Source organism: Phocoena sinus, chromosome 4 (assembly GCF_008692025.1).
Source record: "Phocoena sinus isolate mPhoSin1 chromosome 4, mPhoSin1.pri, whole genome shotgun sequence".
In the NCBI taxonomy this organism is placed as follows: domain Eukaryota; kingdom Metazoa; phylum Chordata; class Mammalia; order Artiodactyla; family Phocoenidae; genus Phocoena; species Phocoena sinus.
This window is the reverse complement of record NC_045766.1, coordinates 39,536,680-39,561,343: the sequence shown is the minus strand read 5'-3', so window position 1 is coordinate 39,561,343 and position 24,664 is coordinate 39,536,680. Positions and strand designations below refer to the sequence as shown.

Below are 24,664 nucleotides of genomic sequence, written 5' to 3'. Positions count from 1 at the left end.
TCCACTAGCTGTGCCTAGATTTTCAGGGCTGGAGTCACCCCAGGGGAGTACTGACAGCTGGTGCAGGACTTCGGGGTTCCGTTAGAGACCTTGGTGCAAAGAGGACTTCGGGCTCCACCCTTCAGCCCAGTGGCGAGCAACCTGTCCTGTTCCGTAGCCAACTGTCGAAAACCAAAATACATTTATGGGCTGCATTATTTTTCTATTCCAAATGAAAATAACTTGATTGAAGCCCATAAAGAAATGACGAGTGTTTCAATGTAAGATGGACTATTTTACTAAAAGAAGAAGGCTATGAAAATTGGCAACTGAATTACTTAAAATATCTATCTGGGTATTTTTTAAAAAGGAAACTGACTAACCTTCTATCTTCAGATTACATCATGGACCTTATAGTGAAACCAGGTGGTCTGTGGGTGGTTCTGGAATGTTGATTGCTCACCTCAGCTTTAGTTTAAGGTTCTCTAATACCTGCGTGGACATTCGCTAATTACATCGATTTTCTGAAACTCTCTTCCTATTGAGGCACAGTCTGTAACCTGCTTTAGACTTGGCATTTTTCTTCATGAGACCAGTAGAGGTGGTTAAAATGTGAAAAATGGCACCAACTGGCCTTGGGAAAAGTGTAAATGCAGGTATCATCCGTTCACGTGGCAAATTTGGGCAATGCAGTTTGGATGCAGTCATTGGCTCTGACAAAACCAGCAGCTATTAAATAATAAAGTATTGAAATTCCAGACTGATAACTTTCAGCAGTAACAGTGCTGGCTCTGATGTGCCTGATGTTGTCATCTTTGGATCACACACACACACACACACACACACACACACACACACACTCTCCCATACTCTCCACGATCTTCTTGGCGATTCCCTGCATTTCTTGTTCTCCGGAGCCCTTTGTTTCTTCACCGATAGAAGCTTCCCGGTGGGGATTTCAGTTGAGGAAGAGTGAAGACGGAAGAAGTACAGCCAGTGTAGGGCTTGCTAGTGAGCAAAAAGACATATCCTATGAAACAAAGTTTTAATTTTTATTTTACATATTTATACATAAAACTTTTAAGGAACCCTCTGAATCCAACAGAATGTTAATAGCACATCTAAAAATGAACTTCAGGTAGTCAACATTCACAAAATGTTGAAAACTGATTAAAATATACATATTACAGAGACCTACAACTTCACTACGAGGCAGGCATGTATTTTTTGACTTGGATAGCACCGTCATTTACAGTTCTTCTTTAAAACTACAGTGAAGAATGAAAGCAGTCAAATGGTAAAATACTGCTCCAACTCAGAATCTCTAAACAAATAAAAATAAAGTTAAAACTACCCTCTTTGATTAACCATGATTTGGGATGGTGTAAGTACTGTACATTTTTTGTAACAATATTTTATTAAAATGCCTGATATTTAGTGGCACAGTAAAAAAATGAAAATAAATTAAGAAGCAAAGGCCAATCACTGGACGTTAAGCTTCAGACATTATCGATGACTAACACTGATATTTGTTTGTTTCTATGCCACCTTTAGCAACAGCATTTTTACAACCACAGAAGCAAAATAAATTCTAGCTTGTCCTCTGGTTGGATGGCTTCTTTTCACTTTGCAGGCATTTTCTCGGCCATGTGCTTCTGCTGACTCTCAGCATGTCTGTAAAATGAATAATACAATTATTTAGTGCTAAGGAGAAAGCCAAACTGCTTTCCCATCAACAGCTAAGACATCCTCCAAACGGAGGCTCGGAGTTACTCATAGTGAAATCAAGAGACTCAAGAAACGGTACTTCATTCAAATGGATTTGCCCTCTTCCAAGTTTTATATTCTATGTACGATTCCTTTTATTTAGTAAGCCACTGGATTAACCTGAGACATGTAGATGTCATATTCCTTTGAGAAGAAAAGTGCCGTGTTTAAAAATGAAAAGGGAAAAGTAACTAGGATAATTTATTCAACAAATGTTTAATATGTGCCTTCTCTGTGCTCCTGGTGCTGGGGATTCGGTGGTGAGCAGACAATGATCTTTGTTCTCATGGAGTATATATTGTAATGGAAAGAGACAAGAAAGGAACAGACAGCAAGCAAGGAGATAGCAGATAGAAGATTAAGTGCTAAGCAAAAAGTCAAAACAAGGTGTTGTGATAGAAAGTAACTGCATGACTACTTTATCCAAACAATATGCACATAGATGCAAATCTAGGTATTAACAAGGCTCTTGTTAATAATACAATAGTTCAATTTTATTCTTACAAAGGCTAATGTCTTCCAAACAAACGGTAGGCCTTTGTGGTTGTCAAGATTTCCCCCATTTGCATATTTTTTCCCCCTCCGTTAGTCCCAAGGGCAGTCCCAAGGGCATGATCACGGCAGTGAGGGGGCGACAGGGCGGGGTGAGTCTTACTCATCAAGGCCTATTACGGCCTGTGAGCCCAAAGTTGGGCTAACCAGCAGCTGGCCAGTGGAGACGAGGTGGGAGGAATGGCTAAGCTGGTTACATCACTCGATCGGGCACTAAGTAAATGTCTTCTCAGGGAGTGGCAGGGTCTGAAGGCTGCAAGAAACAAATGTTTTGAAGGAGGATCTTAGGAAATTATAAATCTGGCAAGAGAAAAGCATCTAAGGGTGTGGTTTTCAGCTGTCATCAAAGGTCCAGGGGCAGTTTCTGGGTGCTGCCTAGCCTTCGGTAGTCAGTGACATCAAGTTTAAACTCACTGGTATGCAGAATGTCTCCCATCTGTGTTACAGGGCAAATACATTCAGAAACAGAGAAGTGACAGCAGCGTCCCTGCCACACGCAGCAGCCCACAAAGAATATTCTGATATTTATTTACCAACAAAGGGACTCAGGAAAAAGACATCAATAGCATCCTATTCCTAAAAAAGAAATTATGCCTTCTAGCAGACCATCTTTTTTTTTTTTAACATTTTCATAAAGTAGCTCATGGGCCTCACTTGAACAAATTCAGCTCAAGAAATATTTTGATGCCCAGGGACTAAGATTCCATGGTAGCTAATTAAAGTGTAGTTCTTATAGCAGTTTTAAAATATGTATCTGTGTGTGTGTGTGTGTGCATACAAACAACAAGGGGTTTTCTGAGACAGAAGGAAAGAACAGGAAGGCAAGAGCTTCAGAAAATACTGAAAGCTGGGTGTTATTTTGAGACATACATACAAGGGTGAATTTCATTAAAATTGTAAACAAAGGAGGGAAAGGGTTTCCGTCCATAAAACCAAAAGGTTCTTGTCAACTATTTATAAAGTCTTTACTAGGATTTATTTCACTCAAGCCCCACAAGGACTTCTTTTTATCAACAATCCCTATTGAGGACCTACTACGTACTTGGCAGGCCCTGTATTAGGTTCTGAGGACACAGCAATGAATGAAAATAGTGTTGTCTCTGCTTTCAGGGGGCTTATAGCCAGGTTGGTTGTAAACCATATAACACAATAGGATTAGCCTCTACCTGGGAGGGATGCCATGCTGCCAGGAGCACAGAGGGCCCTACATCAGTCTTGGGGGATCAGGGAGCACTTCTCCAAAGAGGTATCTAAACCCAGGGTTTTCAAATTAGGCTGTGCATTGGAATCATCTGGAAAGATTTAAAAACTCCTCATGCACAGGTTACTTCACAGAATAATTAAATCAGAAGCTCTGGGAGTGAGACCCAGACATCAGTATTTTAAAAGCTCCCCAGATGGTTCCAATGGGCGACCAAAATTGAGAACCACCGATCTGAACTGGCACCTGAATGGTAGGAGCTGCACAGGTAAAGGGAATAGGTGAACAGGGCTTCCCAGCGGCCAAGCGCTTGGCCTTCTGGGATCTGGCTGCAAAACTCTGGCACTTCTACCTTTAAGGAAGTGTAAATATCCTTAGATCCCTCCATGAGCAAAATTATATTTCTGCAGCCAGGAATGGGCATAGAAACTTCTCCCCACCTGCTCTAATTTAAAGGGTTCCTCCAGTACCTTTAAATTAGTGACTCCTCTCCTTTGAACCCCATGGTTCTGCCCACCCTGTCTCCCATGATCACACCATCTGAAGGGATAAGCAAAATTCACTGCAAACCTAAGTAACAGCCTAACATTCTGAGAGAAGGGAGGAGCCTCTGAATGTCGTCTTAGCAACGAGGGGTGCCAACGCTGCTCTGAGGGGCAGAGAAACGGTCTCTGTTATCATAGGCAAGCCACAGAATTGACGAAAGAGTCTATATATTTTTCAGAAGATGCATGTCCTGGTTGTATATTTCACTACTGATTTCCCATAATCGTAATCCCTATATGCAAAGTTGTTAGCGTAGCAAAAAGGCAGGTGTCTTACAATTGTTGGTGCAGTGCCCGAATACAGCTGTAGGGGGCAATAATAGTATTTGAGTGTTACTATACTTCACATGAAGGCAAATATGCTAAGAAGGTATGAGAAGACCTTCTGGGTTTTTTTGTTTTCGTTTTTTTGTTAGGGGTGAGGCAATATAACATCCAAAGCGTACAAAACAGAGTGCTGCCCACAGGGCTTTAAAAACGAACTTAAACATAGTTCCGCAGCATTTACTTTGCTACCCAAGCTATTTTTATAACACTGCATTTAGAAAAATATTTTACCCAGTGTTACACATTGAGAAGTGGTCCCTGTGGTGAGTGCTGAGAGCATTTTCACTACATATGTTTTCCAACTTCTCCTGGATGGCTCTGGATCATGTGGTTAATTCCTTATGTTACCGTGACAAGCAGTTTTCTTTCTCTCCTTGGGAGCTTCTACTCTCTGAATACCATTTCTGGGATTAATAATAACTGTTGCCTTGTGGTTTAAAGACTTCCTATAAACTGTCTCGGAAAAGGCGGCATCGTAAATACAGTATAGGATCATAGGAATGCTCACGGTATTTCACATACTTTATATATTTATGGTGAGAGGCTTTTCCACAAGGAAAACTATGAAGAAATGCAAGATCTTGACCAGCATTAGCCTAGTTTCCCTATGCCCCAGGGAAGGAAGCATTCTTTACCTCTTTACAGACAGGCGCTCGGAACCAGGCCCAGCTAGAAACTCAAGTCTTGGAGTCTCCCCATGGTGAGAGCAATCTGGTGGCGCTGGTGCTGTGGAAAGATGCCAGTGTCCTTGCCTTCCGGGCATGGCAGATGCGATCAAGAGTCAGGTCATATAACAGCAAGTGCCACTTGGTGGCACCCACCACGTGCTGGAATCGTGCCAGCATGGAATGGCTTAGGGATGACTCTCAAGGGGACAGTCCTTCAGGATAATGTCCTTAGGCCAGAATTGCTGACCTGATTTAAGTGGGGGTGGATGAAGTTCTAATGCACTTACAATCCATCACTAGGGGAGGATGGTTGTGAAGAAGCCATGCATTAGGATGGGAGCAGTTTTGGCCGCTTCCCCTCCATCTAAACAGCTGACACCAGCAGAGATTAGGCGAGTTACTGATGGAAGTAAGGAAAGAAGTTCTCTAGAGCTCGCTCTTGCCTTAATTCTTAGACTTCCAACCATCCCAGGCTTCCTTCCTTCTTTGCAAAGATGAGGCACCACTGACCTGGTCAGGTCCTCGATGTCCACCAGCATGGCGTCTTGCTCTGTGTGCAGCTCATCTCGTATGAGGAGCAGCTGGACCAACTCTTCATTCAAGCCTGGGGCAAAGAAACGAAAGCATTTAGAAACAGATAAAATTGCATCTAAGTCAGGATGTGAAACCACTTATGCACCATTATGTACGTACGATAGATACATACATATATACAAACAGCTAAACATAGCAGGAGACTATTTTTGCTAAAATGTAGAGTTCTTACATTAGCTTCTCATAAGCCCAGGAGAGGTCACCAATCTGAGAGCACGACTAGCTTGCATACTTATAGAAGTGTTGACAGAAAAGGAGTACAAAGTATATCCAATTACATTCACATTAGAGTGGGAAAAGAAATTGTTAGCTGTTAGGAAAACAGCTTGTTAGAAGAAGCGGAATTTTGTTTTCAAGAAATGTGAACGCGGAAGTCTGGGGCACGTTCAGTTTTCCACCGTTCATCTTCAGGGTGCTCCTGCCACACGGAGAGCTGGGGGGGCCACTGCACCCGACAAGAGCCCCATCAGACCCCCTGCTGGGGAGGAAGGCGCCTTGAGGATGCTCAAAGGCTCCTCGGGGTCGAGGCGAGGAGCCTACGTGCAGGTTGTTCTAGGAAACAGTAATATCTAAAGCTGTGGGAGAACCAGATGTGTAAGACCTGAAGAAACAACCCCTGAGTTCTCTGGACAATGGGTGCTGAGGAAAGTATTCTTTAGGATTTCTACTGGGCATAAAATAGATGGAAACATAACTAGTCTTCCTGAAATCAGTGTACTGGGTTTAATTTGGCTTCTGCTATTGAAAAATATAAACAAGCAGGGGGCTCTCTCTTGCTTTTTCCCCCCTCACATCAGCTAAGAGTGAAAGCTTCTAGGTCTGGACATGTGGACATATAAGGGATAGCATTCATTTAGCAAGAGCTCTGGGCCCAGAAATCAAAGAAAGGAAGGGGGTATTCAGCGAGGTCCTCCTTGGAAATGTTTTCAGAGATCCTGACCTCAAATGATGCATTTGTCTGCCTTTAGTTCAGATTAGTTTTCAATTTAAAAAAGGACCAAAAAAAGTCATACAAAGAGGTCTAAAACTCCATCTCCTCCAGAAAAGGACTAGCTGGCAATGTTATTATGTAAAAGTCTAAGAAGGATGTTTCAGTGGTAAAAGATCAGAAAGCCTTTTAAGTCCTTAATTCCTAGTAATTTACGCTCAACTAAAATTAAAATGTAGTAGAATTTTTTAAAAGCCTGTGAATCTGTGGTTCCCTAATTAAAATGTTAAATCCTTTCTCTTGATTTTAAAATGCTGAAGGTATTAACTTGTCACTGAATACATCCAATTTTATTTTTTCTAGTGGGTTCTTAGGGTAGCTTTTTATACTAGTACTCAGTAGGGTGCCTGCATAGTGCGTGGGAATGTCTTTTCTGTATGAAGTTTTAAATTTTTTGTTATGGACATTTTCAAAGGGATACAAGAGTAAAGAGAATTGTTTAAGGAATCCCCCTGCCCCATGCATCCAGCCAGCTTCAACAGTTATCAACTCATAGCCAGTCTTGAACTCATCTATCTCCTCTTCTCCCACTAGATCATTTGAAAGGGAATTTCAGACATCATATTATTTCATCAGTAAATGCTTCAGTATGTGTCTCTAAAGACAGGTCTCTTTTTTAAAAAAATTGAACATAACCACAATACCTTTATTGTACCTGAATAAGTAAATACATCTAGTTGGTTTGCATTTGGTTGGCATGTCTCTTAGGTGGTTTTAATCTATCAGCCTACAGACTTTATGGACTTGTATGTTCCAGAGGCTGGAGGGCTCGTGAGTTCACCTGGGCTAAGCATGCTGTCCCAGTGAGCGAGCTCTCTCATTGGTCCAGCACCTGCCCTTCCCTGCGTAACCAATCACTTCGAGTGAATGCCACTCACTGACCACCCGCCCTGCACACTTCCTGTGGAGGCCCTTCTTCATTCTGGGGGGAAAAGGCCCACGCTTTCTCACCCTACAATTTTCACATATCGGTCACATATACTTTCACCACCTGGAGTCCCACAGCATAAGTCGAATAGAATTTGATGACCTAAAATGAATGTATGTGCAAGTAAAGCTGAGCGTATGACTGTATAATAAATGACTTGTAACTACTAAATTATATTCTACAAACAGGCGTTGGGAGCCAACTATATGCCAGGCACTGTGCTGGGAGCTGGGGATTTCAGATGAATAAAAGGGATCCCTAACCTCTGTGAACCTTGAAAAAGTCTTAAAGTTTCTCAACATTTTACAGTTAAAAAAAAACAAAAAAAGAGAGCGCTGTGATTCTCTTCTTTTCCTTCTAAGTACACAGGAGGACCCCAATGAAACGTACCAAGGAGCTGAACCCAGGAAATAGTACTATCCATCCCATGATATTTTACACTTAATATCCCGTTTTCCAGAGCATCTTACACTTACTTTCTATCTGGGAATGGAGATCATTGACTATCACTTGTAGCTGCCCAATAGTCATGTCTCTCAGGTCAGTGGGCTTTAAACTTCTTTTCATCAAGCATTCACTTATATGAGGCATGTGTGGCAGCTGAAGACAGAAAGGGAAGAAATGGAGGGGTGAGCTGCAAGCACACTGAATGTACGACCCAGTTTTCTCCTAAAAGACCCACCTTCATTCACCCACTTCAGGTTCCTTGCTTAAAAGCTCTCCCCATCTGACTTTCCCAACGTGAGGCCCTCCATATATGCACATCATCTGAAACGCTATTGGCATCAGAATGGGACACTACTCAAATCAAAAGCTTTTGGACTGGTCTACAGCTGAGAGTCAATTATTACATCCACAAATGAATTACCAGGGAGCTCAAGTAATGTCAATGACATGGATAAAATTAATAATATCAGCTACTTATTAACTTATAGCATGCTACAAGCACTGTGCTAAGTGCTTTGACTACTTTTTCCACAATCGTGCTCTGACACAGCTATTATTATTATACCCATTGTATAGATGAGAAAACTGAGACGTGTCCAGAGCCCCACAGTAGGTCAATGGCAGAGCTAGTCTTAAGCTCCAAAGCCCAGGGCTCTCATCCACTCTGCCATACTGTCTTCATTGAAAAGGGGGGAACATGAGCTAAAGCAATAGTGAGTTTGCCATAGCAATGGGTTCTTAAACTGAGACTGCTTTAAAGGAATTAAAATATTCCCATGACAGCTAATACTGCCCCTAAGAAACACAGTAGATATGATTAAACTGAGATTGCTTTAAAGGAATTAAAATATTCCCATGACAGCTTATACTGCCCCTAAGAAACACAGTAGATATGAATCAAGAGCAAAGTTCACTTTTGTGAGTGAAATCTGTTGCGTGTGTATCCTTCAGTGATACAGTAGGAAGGAAAAAGAAACAGACTTAAATGTTTCTCAATGACAGTACGTTTTACACACTGCCTTGTAAAAACCCAAGTTTGCATAACTCTGGGAAAGGACTGGGACAGCCTCAACCATTTGCAGCCACCAAACACTCGTTTGCATTTCAGCGTTCGCTGCTTACAAGATCAGCGACGGGAGACTTCTTCCTGTTCTGTTTTTCCACTTCTACTTGCATTTTGGCCATTGGTTTGGCCATGGCAAGGGCCATTTTGGCTTCGGCTTGTAATTTCTTTTGCCTTGTGAGGAAATCCATGTCATCCAGGGATTCGGATTCTTCTTCAGTAGTGTCTCTATCGGAATAGGAAGAACTCTGTTTGCTCTGTGAAGGGAAAAAGAGCAGCCCTGAGCTTTGCGTGCCGGGTACCATCTTTGGAGATGAGCTACAGTCTTCCCTGAGCCCTCTCTCAAAGCAGCCAAGAGTCCCCTCCATCAGGGGACTCAACTCTTGATTTGATTTGTACCCATTGCAAGTAACATTTTAAAAGCTACTTTATTTCCTCAGTCAGTGATAGACTCTGATTTTAGCATAAAAAGTAACATAATTAATAACAGGGAGAATATATATTTGCAACAAACTTGAGACATTTCTTTGATTCTTACTCTCAAACCTTTCTTGAAGTGAACAAACACAGCAAAATATTTAACCCAGAGCTAAGGCGGTGCGTTGCTCCCTGGAGCGGACAGGATCTCAGATATCCTACGAAGTTCTGACGCGGCATTGCACTCAACAACCAACACGGTTTCCTATTAGTTAGTCTTTGGTAAGAAAGGCGATAGACCTCCCAGAGAGGAAAGAAATCCAGCAACAAGCACCCAGGATCATCAAGCCATCTTTTGTAATACGTGTGCAAGGAAGAGTAACCAGTGTTTAACCCACATTACCTTGCTGGCTTCTCTGAGCAACAGCTATGTGCTACCATTCCCACCCCTGCCTGGACCCCATCCCCTGCCTTTTAAAATGTGTCCCATTGTTAGTCTGTGCTCATATTTCTAAGCCCAGTGGGGAAGGATTGGTATATAGTGTATTTTCTTTTATAATTTTTAGGGCCTATGTGATTTCTCTTATGATTTAGTATGAAAGTTGTCGCTAACTTTAACAGAGCTTATGTATCCTTCTTGGATCACAATTTTACTTTTTCAATCACTGTCAAATTTTAGGAGCATGCCATGTCAAGAAATGTCATGAGACACTGCTTTTTTAACCTCTGACATGTTTGTTTCTGACTAACAACAGAAAAGAAGCTAAATGACCAGGAAAGCACACTCTGAGCCTCAGCGGCAGCTTTGGGACTCACCATGGGAGACAAGGGGGTGTCCAAGCTCGTTTCGGTCTTGCTGTCATCGGCATCGCTGTCCTTATCGCTGCCGCTGTCGTTGACAAAGCATATCTGCAGGTTCATCCCACTCTGCAGGCTGGGCAGAAGGAAACAGGACACTAATTCCTTTCAGCTATTTGTTATCTGGTAGCAACCGAAAGAACTGCCTGATTTTGCTAAAGAAAGTAGTTTAATGTGTTCTTCACAGGGAGCAATGAGTGAGCAAATATTACTCCCAACTCATAAATGATAACTTTTACTAGAAGATAAGAAAGATAACTTGATAAGCTGATAAATGATAAGATGATAACTTTTAACTCATACTGTATTCGCTTTTTTTCCCACACACAAATTCACGCTGGGAGAAAAGTAATTTCAGGCTACATGATAGCACCCAGCACAACATCAAACACATAGTTGGTACACAATAAAAACGCATTGAGACACTGAGTTTACATTTTTTGTCGATGAAGAGGAATGGGTCCTCAGCCAAATAAGGCTGCTTGGTATCATCTAGTGTCCTGCCCCACGGGGACAATCCAATGATGCTCATTAGATACAGCATCCCGGGGCCAGAGCTCTCCGAAGAAAGACTCCTTTTTATTCCCAAATAAGGTCGTCTGAAGGAAAATTTTATTTGAGGCGGTTGTCAAAAGCCAGCCAAGGGAGCCCATTTATGTCATTAAGAAAAAAACACACCAGAGGTTCACCCTCGAGAAACTTAAGGAAGCGTCCAGCTTAGTCAGAAAAGCAGAATGTTGGAACACAAGGCTCTACAGACTGCCTTGCGTACAGAGCCTCAGAGGCAGAGATGTCTTGGGAGCTCATTATGTTTGTGGCGAATCTGGGAAGCTCCAGAGGGATGTTGCCGGGAATGTGGTCACAAAGGGCCAGCCGGCTGTGTATCTGCTATACACGCAACAAGGCTGTGGATCCAACTCTGTGTCCTAACCTTCCTCTGAAGTCGAACACATTTCATTGTTGTTTGACAACAAAGTGTTTTTTCAAGAAGCACTTTCTTAGCATCCCTAGTAGCCCCAGTCTGTAGGTTTAGAGAAAGAAAAGGCAGAAGGAAACTGCTAAGCAGCAAGGGGTCATAAGGAGGCTCCTGTAAGCCAGGTTTAGGACAGGGGACACCAAATCTGCTCTGGCGTCTTTATTGTCACAGTGAGAAATGCAAAGAGCAACTCGTCTGATAGCTGACATTCCCATTTGCTTTTTTTTATTATTCAAATGGGTAGGGATTCTCTGCATAAATTGCTCAAATGCCTCATTTAAAGCACTTTGATTGAAAACAATACAGAACTCAGAAAAAGAAAATGTACTGATTGTTAACACAGGCACCATCGTTGTTATGGGTATGTACCGCCACCTATTGTTAACTTCTAATTACTGAAAGTCCCAGCTTATTTTCCCCAGGAGAGAAACGCAGCCTTTCCCTCTGTAGGTCCAGTTCCATTCCCCCACTACCCTCCCGGTGCAGGCAAGCAGACCCAGGCCTAGGGCTGGCCGCAGAAAGCCACAGGTTCTGCTGTGATCAGCTCAGGGTGCTTGGAATCAGTAGGACTTAGGTTTGAATCCTTACTTCTTTCCCAAGGCACATTACTTTATGAACCTCAGTTTCCTCATCTGTAAAATAGGGTGAATAATTCAGTGGTTTGTAGAAAGGATGAAAAGACCTCAGAGATGGGCAGAGGGCAGGTGCTCTGTACCTGTTCATTATCCTCCTTTCTCTACTTCCTGAAAGCCTAGACAAAAACACCCACAGAATTTTAAAGGTGATGTGACTTTGTAAAGGGACCCCTGCAGTCACCTACTTGAATACCTGGCCTGGTCACAGCAATTCCTGATGAACAACTGACTCACTGGGGGGTCCCGAGCTGACTTTCACTGTTAGGCAGCTTGAATATTTATTGAGCTGGAATTTGTCTCCTTTTAACTTTCTATCATTAGAATATATATGTTTTTTTTTTCCTGGAGAAATATAATACGTTCAGGTTACCCTTTGATCCCATATAAATTAAGTTTTAAAATTTATTGTCTGTAGTTGGTAAAAAAAAAAACCCAAATCAACCCATTTTTAACAATAAAACTCAAGATACATGGATCGGACAACAGTGGAAATTTAAAAAGTGCAAATTAAAAACAGACATTTTAAAGTCATATTTTAAAATAAAAAAGACATTTTAAATTAAACCTAATTCGAATCAAGGATTATGTAGTATTTCCTGTTTATTGAATAACTAAAGTCTTGAAAAGAAGACACTATATACACAGATTATAAAAATATAAAATAACACATGATACCACTGCAAAATAAGGTTTAAAACATCCAAAGATATATATTTTCCTTATGAAGAAAGTCTGATCGTAAATTCTGTTGTTCTGCCCCCAAATTGACCTTTGTGCTAAGGATCAACTCAGACCTAAATCAACTACCCCATGCAGTGTTTCTAACTCAGGAAAGGCCAAGAAAAAAGAAAAGGGAAGGATTCAGTAGTCGGAGTGAAATGAAAAAACACCTCAGGTAGAAATTCAGAAAATCGCCTTAGTAACACATTATCACCGTGGGAAACTGAGCAGAGCTTCTTACAGGGTGAGCCTTATAATTCCTTATAGCGGTAATCACCAAGAGTGTTACTCTCAGGAAAAGGAAATTATATGATATTACAGCTAATAGTTCAGCGGGGATTTTAGTACAGACATCTTAAAACGGACTCAGGTTTCAAGAAGGATTTGTTTGCCTTTAGCCTTTAAGAGGGTTTAAGATGAAGGCGGCCTTGGGGAAACTCGACCACAGCTCCCAAGCAGCGGCCAGTGCTGAGGGGCCTCTGTGCCACTGGGTCCAGGAACGATAACCCCTGTTCCTGGCCCCTTCCCATCCCGGGGAGGCATGGCTGTTCTGAGGCTCTCCCTCCAGCCACTCGGAGCCCCGGTCCCTCACACTGCGGTGTCTCGCCTATAACCAGGCTATGCAGTCTGGCGAAATCCCAGCAGCCGGGGGCTAATTTGCTTGGAGCTCTCAAGCACCGTCTGAGGTGAAAACAAAACACTAACCTCTTCTTGTTAATTAGTGATATAATTTAAGGTATCCAATTCAGGGTTACTTGATGTTTGGAATGGCGTTCGGCAGAGGGCTATGAGCAAAAGGCTGCTTGATGTCTTCCTTGCCTGTGGATTTGATTACTGGAAGGTCTGCGTCCTGGTCACCCCGGAAACCTCTTCTCCTTACGCCATGAAAAACCACACTGCAGCCCAGAGTTACTGACAGGGAGCCGAGGGTATGGGGAGGGGGCTGTCATGGATGGAGAAGGCTCAGAAACGTGAAGAGATAAGAGACTAAGTGTGCTTCCTGGACATCTCAGTGTGAGTGAACGTGGCTTTCTGAGCGACAGTTCCTGTTGGCCAGGATCGGGAAAGCATTTAGTTGATAGGCTGTTCAGCACCAGTGTCCACTTGGCATTTACAGTGAGGAAAAGTTACTTAGAAAACACATGTGCTGACCTCCAACTACTGTCAGCAGGGATATTATGAAAATATGCTCGGAAGTGAGAGAATGATGGAGATGGAAAGATCTTAACTACTAAGAGGATATCTCAAAGACCTAGCTACCTGGTGATATGATTTGGTATAAAGACAATACCTTTTTCAAAATACAGGGACAAGACCAGTTTACTCCGTGGGAGAAGTGATGGGATGGTCTTAAAGTTTGCTGTGACCTGTAGTGGGGCAGCGGCATTGGATATCTGGCCTTTGTCCTTGGCCTTGGGTTGCGGTGACTGGGAGTGGCCTGGTCTGACGGCCAGCTCCGAATCCCAGAACCATTTGGTGTTTTCTGATTTTTAAAACAGGAATCTCCCAGCACTAGCTTAGACCGCCAGCATCCACAGAGGAATGCTGAAGATTCTTTGGTTCTATCCCCTGCACCACGCCTTAGTTAATTTCACTTGAACGGTTACAGTGAATTTGAGTTTAAAAGTGTGTTCACTTCATTCTCTCCTTGGGCTGTACAACCACCTGTGGATTCCAGGCAAGGCAGCGGTTACTCAAAGAAGTCAGATAACTTGCCCCAGATCTGTGACAGCCTGATTATTAAAATGGTCCCAATTCTTCCCCTCTCTCTATCTGGTCCCCCTATAGTAAGACTGCGGGTTCTCCATCAAGAGGTGGAGTCTATTTCCGGACCCCTGGGCTGGCCTCCTGACTTGCCTTGGCCAACAGAATGCAGAGGAAGTGACAGTATTCCGGTTCCGAGCGCCTCCATCCGCCCACCCCCCCACTCCCCGCTGCCCCAGGGAACCGTGCCGCTGCCCGCAGAACAAGTCCAGCTCAGCCTGCTGGCAGAGGAGGGACTTCGTAGCACAGAACTCAATCGGCCGTTGTCCCAACTGAAGCCCCAGGCACCTGACGGAGCTCAGCCAAGAGCAAGCAGTAGCGGTACCTCGCCAATCCATAGCCAATCAATCATAGACACACGAGTAAGCCCCATGGGAACCCAGCTCTGATCAGCGGCAGAAATCAGTGCTTATCATCGGATGCCACTGATGTGGGTGGGTTTTTTTACACATCACCACCATGGCAACAGATAAATGGTACAAGATCACAAAGCAAGAGACTATAGGCTGGGCCTCTGGTTTTTGAATCCAGTGGCCTTTCCCCCATACTGCACTGCACTTAACCTTAGGTTTGGATTTATTAGGTCTTGCTTGTGATGACAATATAATTTTAAGCACACAATGCCTCCTGTAGTTGCTTATAACTTCAAGGCAATCGTATGGTTTCCTTAAGAAACAGAGAGGAAACTCTGAAATGCCTATGGATTTCAAACATGCATTGCTCATCTTCTGTCCAAAACCAGTGTGGCTGTGAGAGCCTCTGGCCCTGCCATGCCATTCATTACCCAGTATTCCCAACTAGTTTGTGGCTGGGCTGTTAAAATATATTATTTCTATTTATTTTAATGAATCTCCAATGCATTATTCAAAGGCTTTCTACATAATGAATATTACCACCCATTATCTTTTCCTGTTTCATGAGAATTTCAAAGGGGACGGAATATAAAATGTGGATTGTAATTACCCAAGGGTAGCTGTAAACACATTTCATTTTTCTGAGGATTTGTCGTGAAGAAAGAACGTGGGAACAATTGAGGTTTGGGTAAGTTCTAGATGTACTGTGTGTGTGACGGTGTGTCTACAGAATGTGCTGAGGTGGGTTAAAATGAGGTGCTACTATTCCTTAATAAATTGTGAAATACCTTTCCCATTTCCCAAACCTTGCTCCTTACTCTTCTTTTCCCTACTGACTGTTTTGTATTGACATTTACCATGAAAGTTACAGAATTACTATTGAAAAAAAAAAAGGAAAGGCAAAGTTTCTACTTCCCAATATTTGTTATTGTGAAAATATACTGCTATTTCTTATTTTACTTTAGTGGGATTGTGTTAACTTTCTTTTGCTAAAGAGTGTGCAACGCATGGGATGATAATTTGACTTTTTAAAAATTTTAAAATTGAAGTATAGTTGCTGTACAATGTTGTATAAGTTACAGGTGTACAATATGGTAATTCTCAATTTTTAAAGATTATACTCCATTTATAGTTATTATAAAATATTGGCTCTATTCCCTGTGTTGTACAATATATCCTTGTAGCTTATTTTATACCTAATAGTTTGTACCTCTTACTCCACTACCCCTATGTTGCCCCTCCTGCTTCCGTTTCCCCACAGCCATCTCTCCTAGGTGCCAAAGGTGGTAACCACTAGTTTGTTCTCTATATCTGTGAGTCTGCTTCTTTTTTGTTATATTCACTAGTTTGCCGTATTTTTTAAGATTCCACATATAAGTCATATCATACAGTATTTGTCTTTCTCTGTCTGACTTATTTCACGTAGCATAATGTCCTCCAAGTCCATCCATGTTGCTGCAAATGGCAAAATTTCATTCCTTTTTATGGCTGAGCTGACTTTTTAAAAAAGAGTGATATTCACATAGGTGCAAACACTGCTGGTCTAACATATATGATCATACACACAGAAGTACTATAAATGATTTTTACAACTATATTAGAAAGAAAGGGGATGTTTAACTGTTCATTTGTTTGTTCATTTGATGATCAGGCAATAACATCTCTGCAAACCCCACGGCACCGACTGGCCAGTGCTGAGCTGATGCCTCCCCTTTGGCCAGGGCACACGCTTTCTAGTTCACTACAGTCCCACCTATTGCCTTTTATCTGGGCTACTTCATTCCTTTATGTTTCTTGCTGGCCCCTGAAGGCATGTTACAGTTCACGACCCCTATATTAAGTGGATGCATAGTAGTAGTTGATCCAGGGACAGAAATCAGGTCTTCTAACAGGTACCAAATGCTTGGATCATTAAATCACAATATACAAATAGAAATGTGGACTCTATAGAGCATTGGAAGGGAACTCAAAAAAATACTTATTAGACACTCCCTATCTTATAGATGAGAAAGGAAACACTTTCACTTACCTGGACATTAATTAGTGAGTAAAGTGTTAACCAAGAAGAGTGAATGAGCGGGGAACTAACTGCAGTAGAAGAGTGGTCTGCGGGATGGGGGAAGCAAATGCAGAAGAGGGATGGAAAGCTGGCTCTCCCGCCATTATGTGCCCAGAGCAGTTAAGGGCAGTTTCAAACTCTGTGCTAGAGAGAAGGCTGGGGGAAAGGGGGGCACCATGTCTCTTCATGTCCTGTCCTCACCCCACGTCTTACAGGACTCAGGCTTTTGGCTTCCTCAGCGAAAGCCACGGAAGGTAGCTCCGAAGGCGGCTGGAGTGTGAATGGCCCTCTGGATTTTCTTCTCCCAATCCTGCACATACTTTTTGTCTGCTCCCTTTTCTAAGGCTCGTTAGTTCTGGACCTTCCATCTGTATGTGTTTGCGTGAGGGCTGGTAGGCATCCGACTCCACGTGGCCACAGAATCTTCTCACTACTTAAGTAACGGATAGAGAAGTGGACTAGCGTTCACCAGCTTTTCTATGGTGAAGCAGCAGCCCCTGTGGCCTAACCCGATTCTCTAGGGAGCTATAAATACTTGCATTCCTCAGACAGCTGCTGATTCTAATTCCACATCAGTGTCTAGTTCCTTCAATAATGACCACTTATATGTAATTCAATTTGGAATTATAGGATCTTAATGTTAAAAAATGCATTTTCACCAGAAATATTTTCTGCACGAATTGAAGACCAGAAAGGGTACTCTTCTGATACTGCAATAATAATGGAATAAAACAGCCATCTCTCCTAGGTGCCAAATGTGGTCTACTTTCTCTTAATTAAAGCCAAATGATTTCTCAGCAATCTACTTTCTGAAATAAAAAGAATTACCACTTTTGAGCATCTACTATATTGTAGGCACTTCATATATATTACCTCTAATCCTCAGATACACCTAAAACAAGTATTATGATCTCCATTTTGCATATGAGAAAACTAAGGCTCAGAGGTTAAATTATACAAGGTCACAAAGCTGGCATTTTATCCTAGGAGAGTGTGGTGAGAAGCCAGGGCACTATAAGAAGGCTAGAATAAATTCATGAACGGAAGAATAAAAGAGAAGATGAAAAAAAAGCAAAACAAAAAATTGGAAACAACTTCAGTGTCGAACAATAAGAGATTAAGTATATTATGGATTGAGAAATATACACTGATATGTATAACACAGATAACTAATGAGAACCTGCTGTATAGCACAGGGAACTCTGCTTAGTGCTCTGTGGTGACCTAAATGGGAAGGAAATCCAAAAAAGAGGGGATAGGGCTTCCCTGGTGGCGCAGTGGTTGAGAGTCCGCCTGCTGATGCAGGGGGCGCGGGTTCATGCCCCAGTCCGGGAGGATCCCACATGCCACGGAGTGGCTGGGCCCGTGAGCCATGGCCGCTGAGCCTGCGCGTACCAGAGCCTGTGCTCCGCAACGGGAGAGGCCACAACAGTAAAAGGCCCTCATACTGCAAAAACAAACAAACAACAACAAAAAAGAGGGGATATATGATACATATGGCTGATTCACTTCGCTGTACAGTAGAAACTAACACAACATTGTAAAACAACTATACCCCAATTTAAAAAAAGATTGATAGAACTACAAAAAAAAGTATATTATGGTGAAATATATGACGGGCCATTATGCAGCTAGTAAAAATATATATAATGGAACAGTTATGAATATGGGCAAATATCCCTGATGTATTGTTAAGTCAAAAACAGAAACAAAAAACAAGCTCTAAAACAACAGGTATACTATGATTCCAAGTTTGTAAACAAAAATGTGGAGCTCTCTGTACAGAAAAAGTGGCAGGAAATATACCTAGATATTTTTTTGTGGAAGAAATTCAGTTGACTTCAAATTTTTCTCTTTTGAGTGCCTCTGAGCTGCTATGTGTGGGCCTTTAGCAGGAATTTAAAAAAGGAAAAGGAGAGAAAATGGGTGAGTTGATTAGCACTGTGTGTTGGAGAAAGGTGAGTAGGATTAAATATTTGACAGCTGGAAGAGGATGGCTGCGTGTCTGACTCAGATGGTGTCTATGCAGGGACCATGACTCACGTATGAGTCAGGCTGGGCTTTTGTTTTTGGTGGGGTGCTGGGGGTAGGAGATCCTGCCCCCAGCAGGGGGGAGGGCAGTAAGAAACAAATTTTCTTATAAGTGAACATTTCTGTGGATGGACTCTTTGACTCAACTGTTGCCATCCCTCCCCAACCCAGTCTCAATCCCATTCTCCTTTTTGGATCTGCATAGATGATAGACTCTCAAGTAAAGGATATACATTTCACTCTTTGTATTTGTAAAGCCAGCCTGCCTATTTACTCTGCTCAGCCCAGACGGAGTTTAAACTTGTATCTGCCGGACCTGCTGATGAGTTTCAGCTGCTGGAGCTGAAGTTAGGCTCATCCCCTTCCGGACCGGTGTTTACCTCTGTGAGGCTGGGGTAAAGATACGGCAGTTGAAGAGTCCAGTGCCTGTGGATGTTTTTGAGGGGTATGGTTAGATTTGGTGAAAATCTTAATTGCAAATTCTTTTACTGTCTTGAACACTGAATCACTGCTTTCACCACTTCTTATGTTCATGTTTAAAATAATGTTGGGGCTGCCATTTAGGCTTGGTCCCATAGTAAGCTTCATCTCAAAGACCTTCTGTTTCATGACTCAATTTGTGGTCATTTGATTCTATTCAGTCATTAAAAAGAATGCAGTAGATTTACTGAATTGCATCAATTCTGTGATGCATGGTTATTCATCTTTGGCCATCTTCAACGTCGGGGTATGTCTCACAATCTCAGCCACCCATGCAGCTGGTGTCATGACTGCTCTACTGAGCTGTAACTCTGTCAGCCAACAAACCATATAAGGACCACTGAAGAAGAGGTGGGCTCTGGTAGTTGACCATTCATGCCTTCCGATAATAAAAAAGTGCCAGCATTGAAACCTGCAGAATGGGGGACAGTGGCTTGGAAGGTGAGGCACAGCACCTCCTGATGGCACAAAGGGTGACACTGTGGGGAAAAGCAAAGATGGACAACTCTAAGGGAAAGTGGTTAAATGGAGAACTGAATTGTGAATGTGAAAAGGGTGTAGGACTACCTTAACCAATATCACTTTTTCTTATTTTGTTGTATGCACAAAAGACACATGTGATAAAAATATATACCCAAATAAACCTGAAAGGACTTTTCAATAACTAAAACAAAAATTCTGGAATTCCCTGGTGGTCCAGTGGTTAGGGCTCCACGCTTCCACTGTAGACCCCGAATAGCCAAAGCAATCTTGAGAACTAAAAACGGAGCTGGAGGAATCAGGCTCCCTGACTTCAGACTACACTACAAAGCTACAGTAATCAAGACAGTATGGTACTGGCACAAAAACAGAAAGATAGATCAATGGAACAGGATAGAAAGCCCAGAGATAAACCCACGCACATATGGTCACCTTATCTTTGAGGCAGGAATGTACAGTGGAGAAAGGACAGCCTCTTCAATAAGTGGTGCTTGGAAAACTGGACAGGTACATGTAAAAGTATGAGAGCAGGGGAAGCAAGTTTGATTCCTGGGTGGGGAACTAAGATTCCTGCATGCCGCAAGGCACATCACCAAAAGAAAAAACAAAAAACAAAAAATAAAAAAATTCTAAGTGTTAAGGAGGCATGTGTCACCATTTTATTGGCAGTGGTTTTCTGAAATATCTTCCATGGGTTTTTAATGCATGTGATAATCTGAATGAGAATAATCTGAGGGGCACAGAAAATTTTACAAAAATACTGAACAAAACGATTGTGTTAAAACTCCAGATGACAGAGCTCACATGCAGTCAGTGAGGCTGTTTTCTCATAGCAGTGAGTGCTTATGTAAACTCTCAAAGGAGCCAGTCTTCATATGAGCTGTGTGTGTCCAGACACATGTGAGGGACCACTGTCTAAAGGGAGTGCAAATTTCAGTAATAAAGTCATGATAACTTGTCAAAGATGATGCACCAATGAAAAATCATTTCTAGAAGTTCTTTTAATTAAACATTTGGCTGCCCACTGGAGCCATTTTTAAATATAAAATGCAGCCCTGTGGCCTTTTTCTCCCTGTCTCCCACCCTTTTGCAGTAGCTCTGACAACTGAATTCTCACTGGCGATAATAATAAAATTCATAAGACAGAGTACAGCTGGATATGCCTCTAGCAAGATGTCAAATATCGCTTGCACAAAATTAATTGCACCTAATTAAACTGGGGTCATTGGCATTATTGTAAAGTGAGGCTATTTATTAGACAAAGAAAATTTCACAAATGCCAATTTGCTTTTCTTTCAGGTTTGTAAAAGAGAAGAATTGCTTACATGATTAAATTTGTTTTGCCATTTTAATCCTATTACTCTTCAGAAGATCCACTTCAAATTTTGCTTCACTTTAAAAATTGTGTAATATTTTAGAATACTGCAGATAATTCTTGGAGGAGGGCATAAAAATGATAGGTTTTCTGTAGATTACCCGATGAATTTTCAAATAGTATAAAAAAAGAATTTGCAAACTACCATTTGCAATGACAGGTATTTTGGAATTACTCATATGAAGGATTTTCTAAGCAAATTAATAGTATACATGTATGAGATTAATATGAAGTTCAAAAGGTATGTTGCATGTTACAAAGAAGTTGTTGTAGTATGTACCTATTACTTCAGGAAAGCAAATTTCATTGTGTTGAAACAGGACAACCTCTTCTCACTCATGCTGGGTATATATGACCACTGTGCTTACTTCTTCCAGGAAATTATGCAAAAATTATTACTATCAGAGACAAAAGGATGATTTACTTTCCTGGCAAAATGAGGCTGGTTTGACCTGTGATCTGTGGCAGATTATATATTCAGATTCTCAGTTCCTCACATTCGAAGCTCCTATGAATCCAATTTCTTTAAAGCTTCTCTAGATCACTGCTATCTGTCCTATCGAGACAACTCCCTGGGCTATGGTGCCTCCCCGCCCCCTCCCCTCCACGCAGCCCAAACACAAGAGGAGGTGGTGGGTAACTATTACTGGTCTTATCTCAGCCATTCGCCAATAAACCTATAAGAACAAGAAAGAAATGAGTTTTGATCTGGGGATGTTGGAACGGCTGAGATAAGTAAACAGTAATCATTATTCAAACGAGCGTCTCAAAAGCTCTCTGGGGCATTTCTGCTTTTCATAATCTTCACAACGCATGGAGAGAAGGGTATATAGCCTTTTCCAGGTTACAATATTACATTGCATACTTTGTGAATAGACTGTATTATGTTGTATTTATATTTATGTGCATGTAAATAAAATCTATCTTGGGGTAAGGGAAGAAGAGAAGTGGGGGGGTCAGGTTCATTTTGTGTTACTCTGAGAAAAGGAGAATGGAGATGGCAGAAAAAGTTTTCTCCATGATGTCAAATCAGCTTGTAATGTTTGAAAAATGAAAGACTTCCTAGATGTCTGTTACTAATGACCACTCTGTCCTGTGTTTTCAAGCAGCCAAGCCAGTTTCCATTCCTTTAGTAACACTAAGCTATATAAACTCAGAATCCGAAATATAATGCTGATTCAAGATTAATTTGGTCAATGAAAAAATATTTTATAGCAAAGTATTATACTAGTCATAAGAGAAAAGGAATATTTAATTTTTCTAAGAACATGAGTAAATCTAACATTTCTTAGAAACTTCTTTCAAAAATAGGTCATTCATTTCTCTCATTTCCTTTTAAGCTTTTAGCTGGAACATTTTTAAACAGAGAAAATGGACAAAGGTCATACGATCTCAGTTTGAAAAAGCTGATTATGTGTGGATTAGCACATTTTGAAGAAAAATACGGCACTTCTTATACTGGCCACATTTCAGTATAAGTCAAATTTAATTAGTTGAGTTATGAAGCAATATCAAAAATTCTTTTGCTGCAGTATTGGGCATGAAATGTCTTTATGGGATTATCGTAAGTCTAGCTTACATTTAATAGCTTGTCATTCTTTTAAAAAGTACTTTAGGAGATAGCACTAATTAGAAAAATTCAGTGGGGCTGAAACCCAAAGGCCAACAGAGAAGGACTTACTCTCACAGGAGCAGCTTAAACTTGTCTTCCCAAAGGACCCTCCCGCTACTTCACAATTTCTCACATAATATGAAGTGAATTTTTACAGGTAAACACCCTTTAAAATGCATAAATAGAAGTCCACTATTTTGCCAAAGGATCCTACTTACCTGGGTAGGCCCTGCCTTAAAAGTAAGCTTAACACTTCAGAATCCATTGCTTGGGCAATTAATTGTAAGTCCTCAGCCTCATTTAAAATTGAGTCCTGAGCTCCTTAAAGCAGTAAATTCAGCTAATATTTACCTGGTTTTGATTATTTAACTAGTTCAACATGTGTGCTTTGGAGCATTCTGGAGTGCCACATCAGTGACCTCAAAGTTCTAACATCCCTCAAGTACTTTTGTAAGAAAGAGGTAAGGTACTTCTAGCTCAATGAAGAATTTCAGGAATTGTAATACATTAGAGAAACACTAATTCTAATAGGGATGGAGAATATGGGTTACACAATTGCAACTGAACCTTTCCTAAGGCTTTTCTCCTACATTATTACTGAGGAAGGAGAATGGCAGTCAGTCTTTGCAGACTTTAAATTTACAGGGAAAAAGTGACATTTCTTAGGAACGTTAAGTCTCATTATTAACCATCACCCTAAGGGGATCCAAAAAGTCATCGTGTTCTCAGAGAGGATGATCTCATCCCAGAATGTGGAGAGGAAAACATATGAACGAACAGGATATAAATAATCTTCCTTATGGCGAGTCAACAAGTGTAGCTTGTTATGAGCTACTGTGAAATACGTATGTGTTTAGATAGCTGTGTCTCCAAAGAGGGTAGATGACTAAGTGATTCTCAAATTCTGCTCTGCCAGAAGAGTTTCAGGTGGGCTTTGAGGGTTTATAGGGGAGGGATGGTGAGGGGCACTGAGCGCGAAGTAGAGTGGCATTGAAGGGAAATGGTGGGGGATGGCATGTTCTGGGCGGGGGTATCCCAACCCCTCTCCTTCAGTCCTCCTGGACCAGAGGTCTGCTTTGTTTTACATACATGGTTTCTGCACAGGATTTTATATTTCTGCTATTAAAAATAACAAAAACCTTCATGAGACTTCTAGTTACACATGGCATATCGAACACAGGAATTTATCTTCTCTCTCTTCTGAAATCCTACTAAAATAATATTAAAGGAAGAAATAAGGTATGAACTTACATGGACAAAGGAAATGGAAAAGGAGACAGTGGCACACAAGAGAGTTTTTTTTGCGGTACGCGGGCCTCTCACCGCTGTGGCCCCTCCCGTTGTGGAGCACAGGCTCCGCCCACGCAGGCCCGGCGGCCATGGCTCACGGGCCCAGCCACTCCGCGGCCTGGCCTGCGGGATCCTCCCGGACCAGGGCACGAACCCGCGTCCCCTGCATCGGCAGGCGGACCCCCAACCACTGCGCCACCAGGGAAGCCCCCACAAGAGAGTTTGAAAATATTTTGAAAGACAAAAGGCAGATGGATGAGGGGTATTTGACTTAATTACTTCAATTTGCTAGGTGTCTGCAGGGGTGGCTGGTGGAGAAGGCACATGCATTTTCACTTCAGGATCCTGGAAATACTCAGGTGCATCCAAAGGCAGGGGAGTGGGGTAAGGCTGCGTACAAACCAAACTGATTAAACAACTGAAAGGAAAACCTAGATCTTCTAACTTGTCCTGACTATGTGTGGTCTGGCAGGATGAGAAAGTTTACTATCTAGAGAGGCTGCATTAGGGGAGCTCTGGGCTAGGGCTCCCTTAGGCACAGCTGAGGTGGCAGTG

The 24,664-nt window shown here is 41.9% G+C and overlaps 1 protein-coding gene across 7 annotated transcripts in view; it reads right to left on the bottom strand.

Moving 5' to 3' along the window:
• Nucleotides 1-1,010: 1,010 nt before the first annotated feature.
• The window catches only part of LOC116752880 (schwannomin-interacting protein 1), a 625,076-nt gene continuing 601,422 nt past the window's right edge, over nt 1,011-24,664 (bottom strand). For 3 of the 7 annotated variants that reach the window (XM_032630024.1, XM_032630025.1, XM_032630023.1), the window contains exons 3-7: nt 10,293-10,410; nt 9,119-9,316; nt 8,026-8,149; nt 5,550-5,643; nt 1,011-1,653 (exon numbers count right to left, since the gene is read on the bottom strand). In XM_032630024.1, coding sequence (XP_032485915.1) covers nt 1,602-1,653; nt 5,550-5,643; nt 8,026-8,149; nt 9,119-9,316; nt 10,293-10,410 — 586 coding nt within the window. In that variant the 3' untranslated portion in view covers nt 1,011-1,601. Of the gene's footprint in view, nt 5,644-8,025; nt 8,150-9,118; nt 9,317-10,292; nt 10,411-24,664 lie in introns of all 7 variants that reach the window. The other 4 variants (XM_032630022.1, XM_032630021.1, XM_032630019.1 and 1 more) reach the window with 4 other exon arrangements.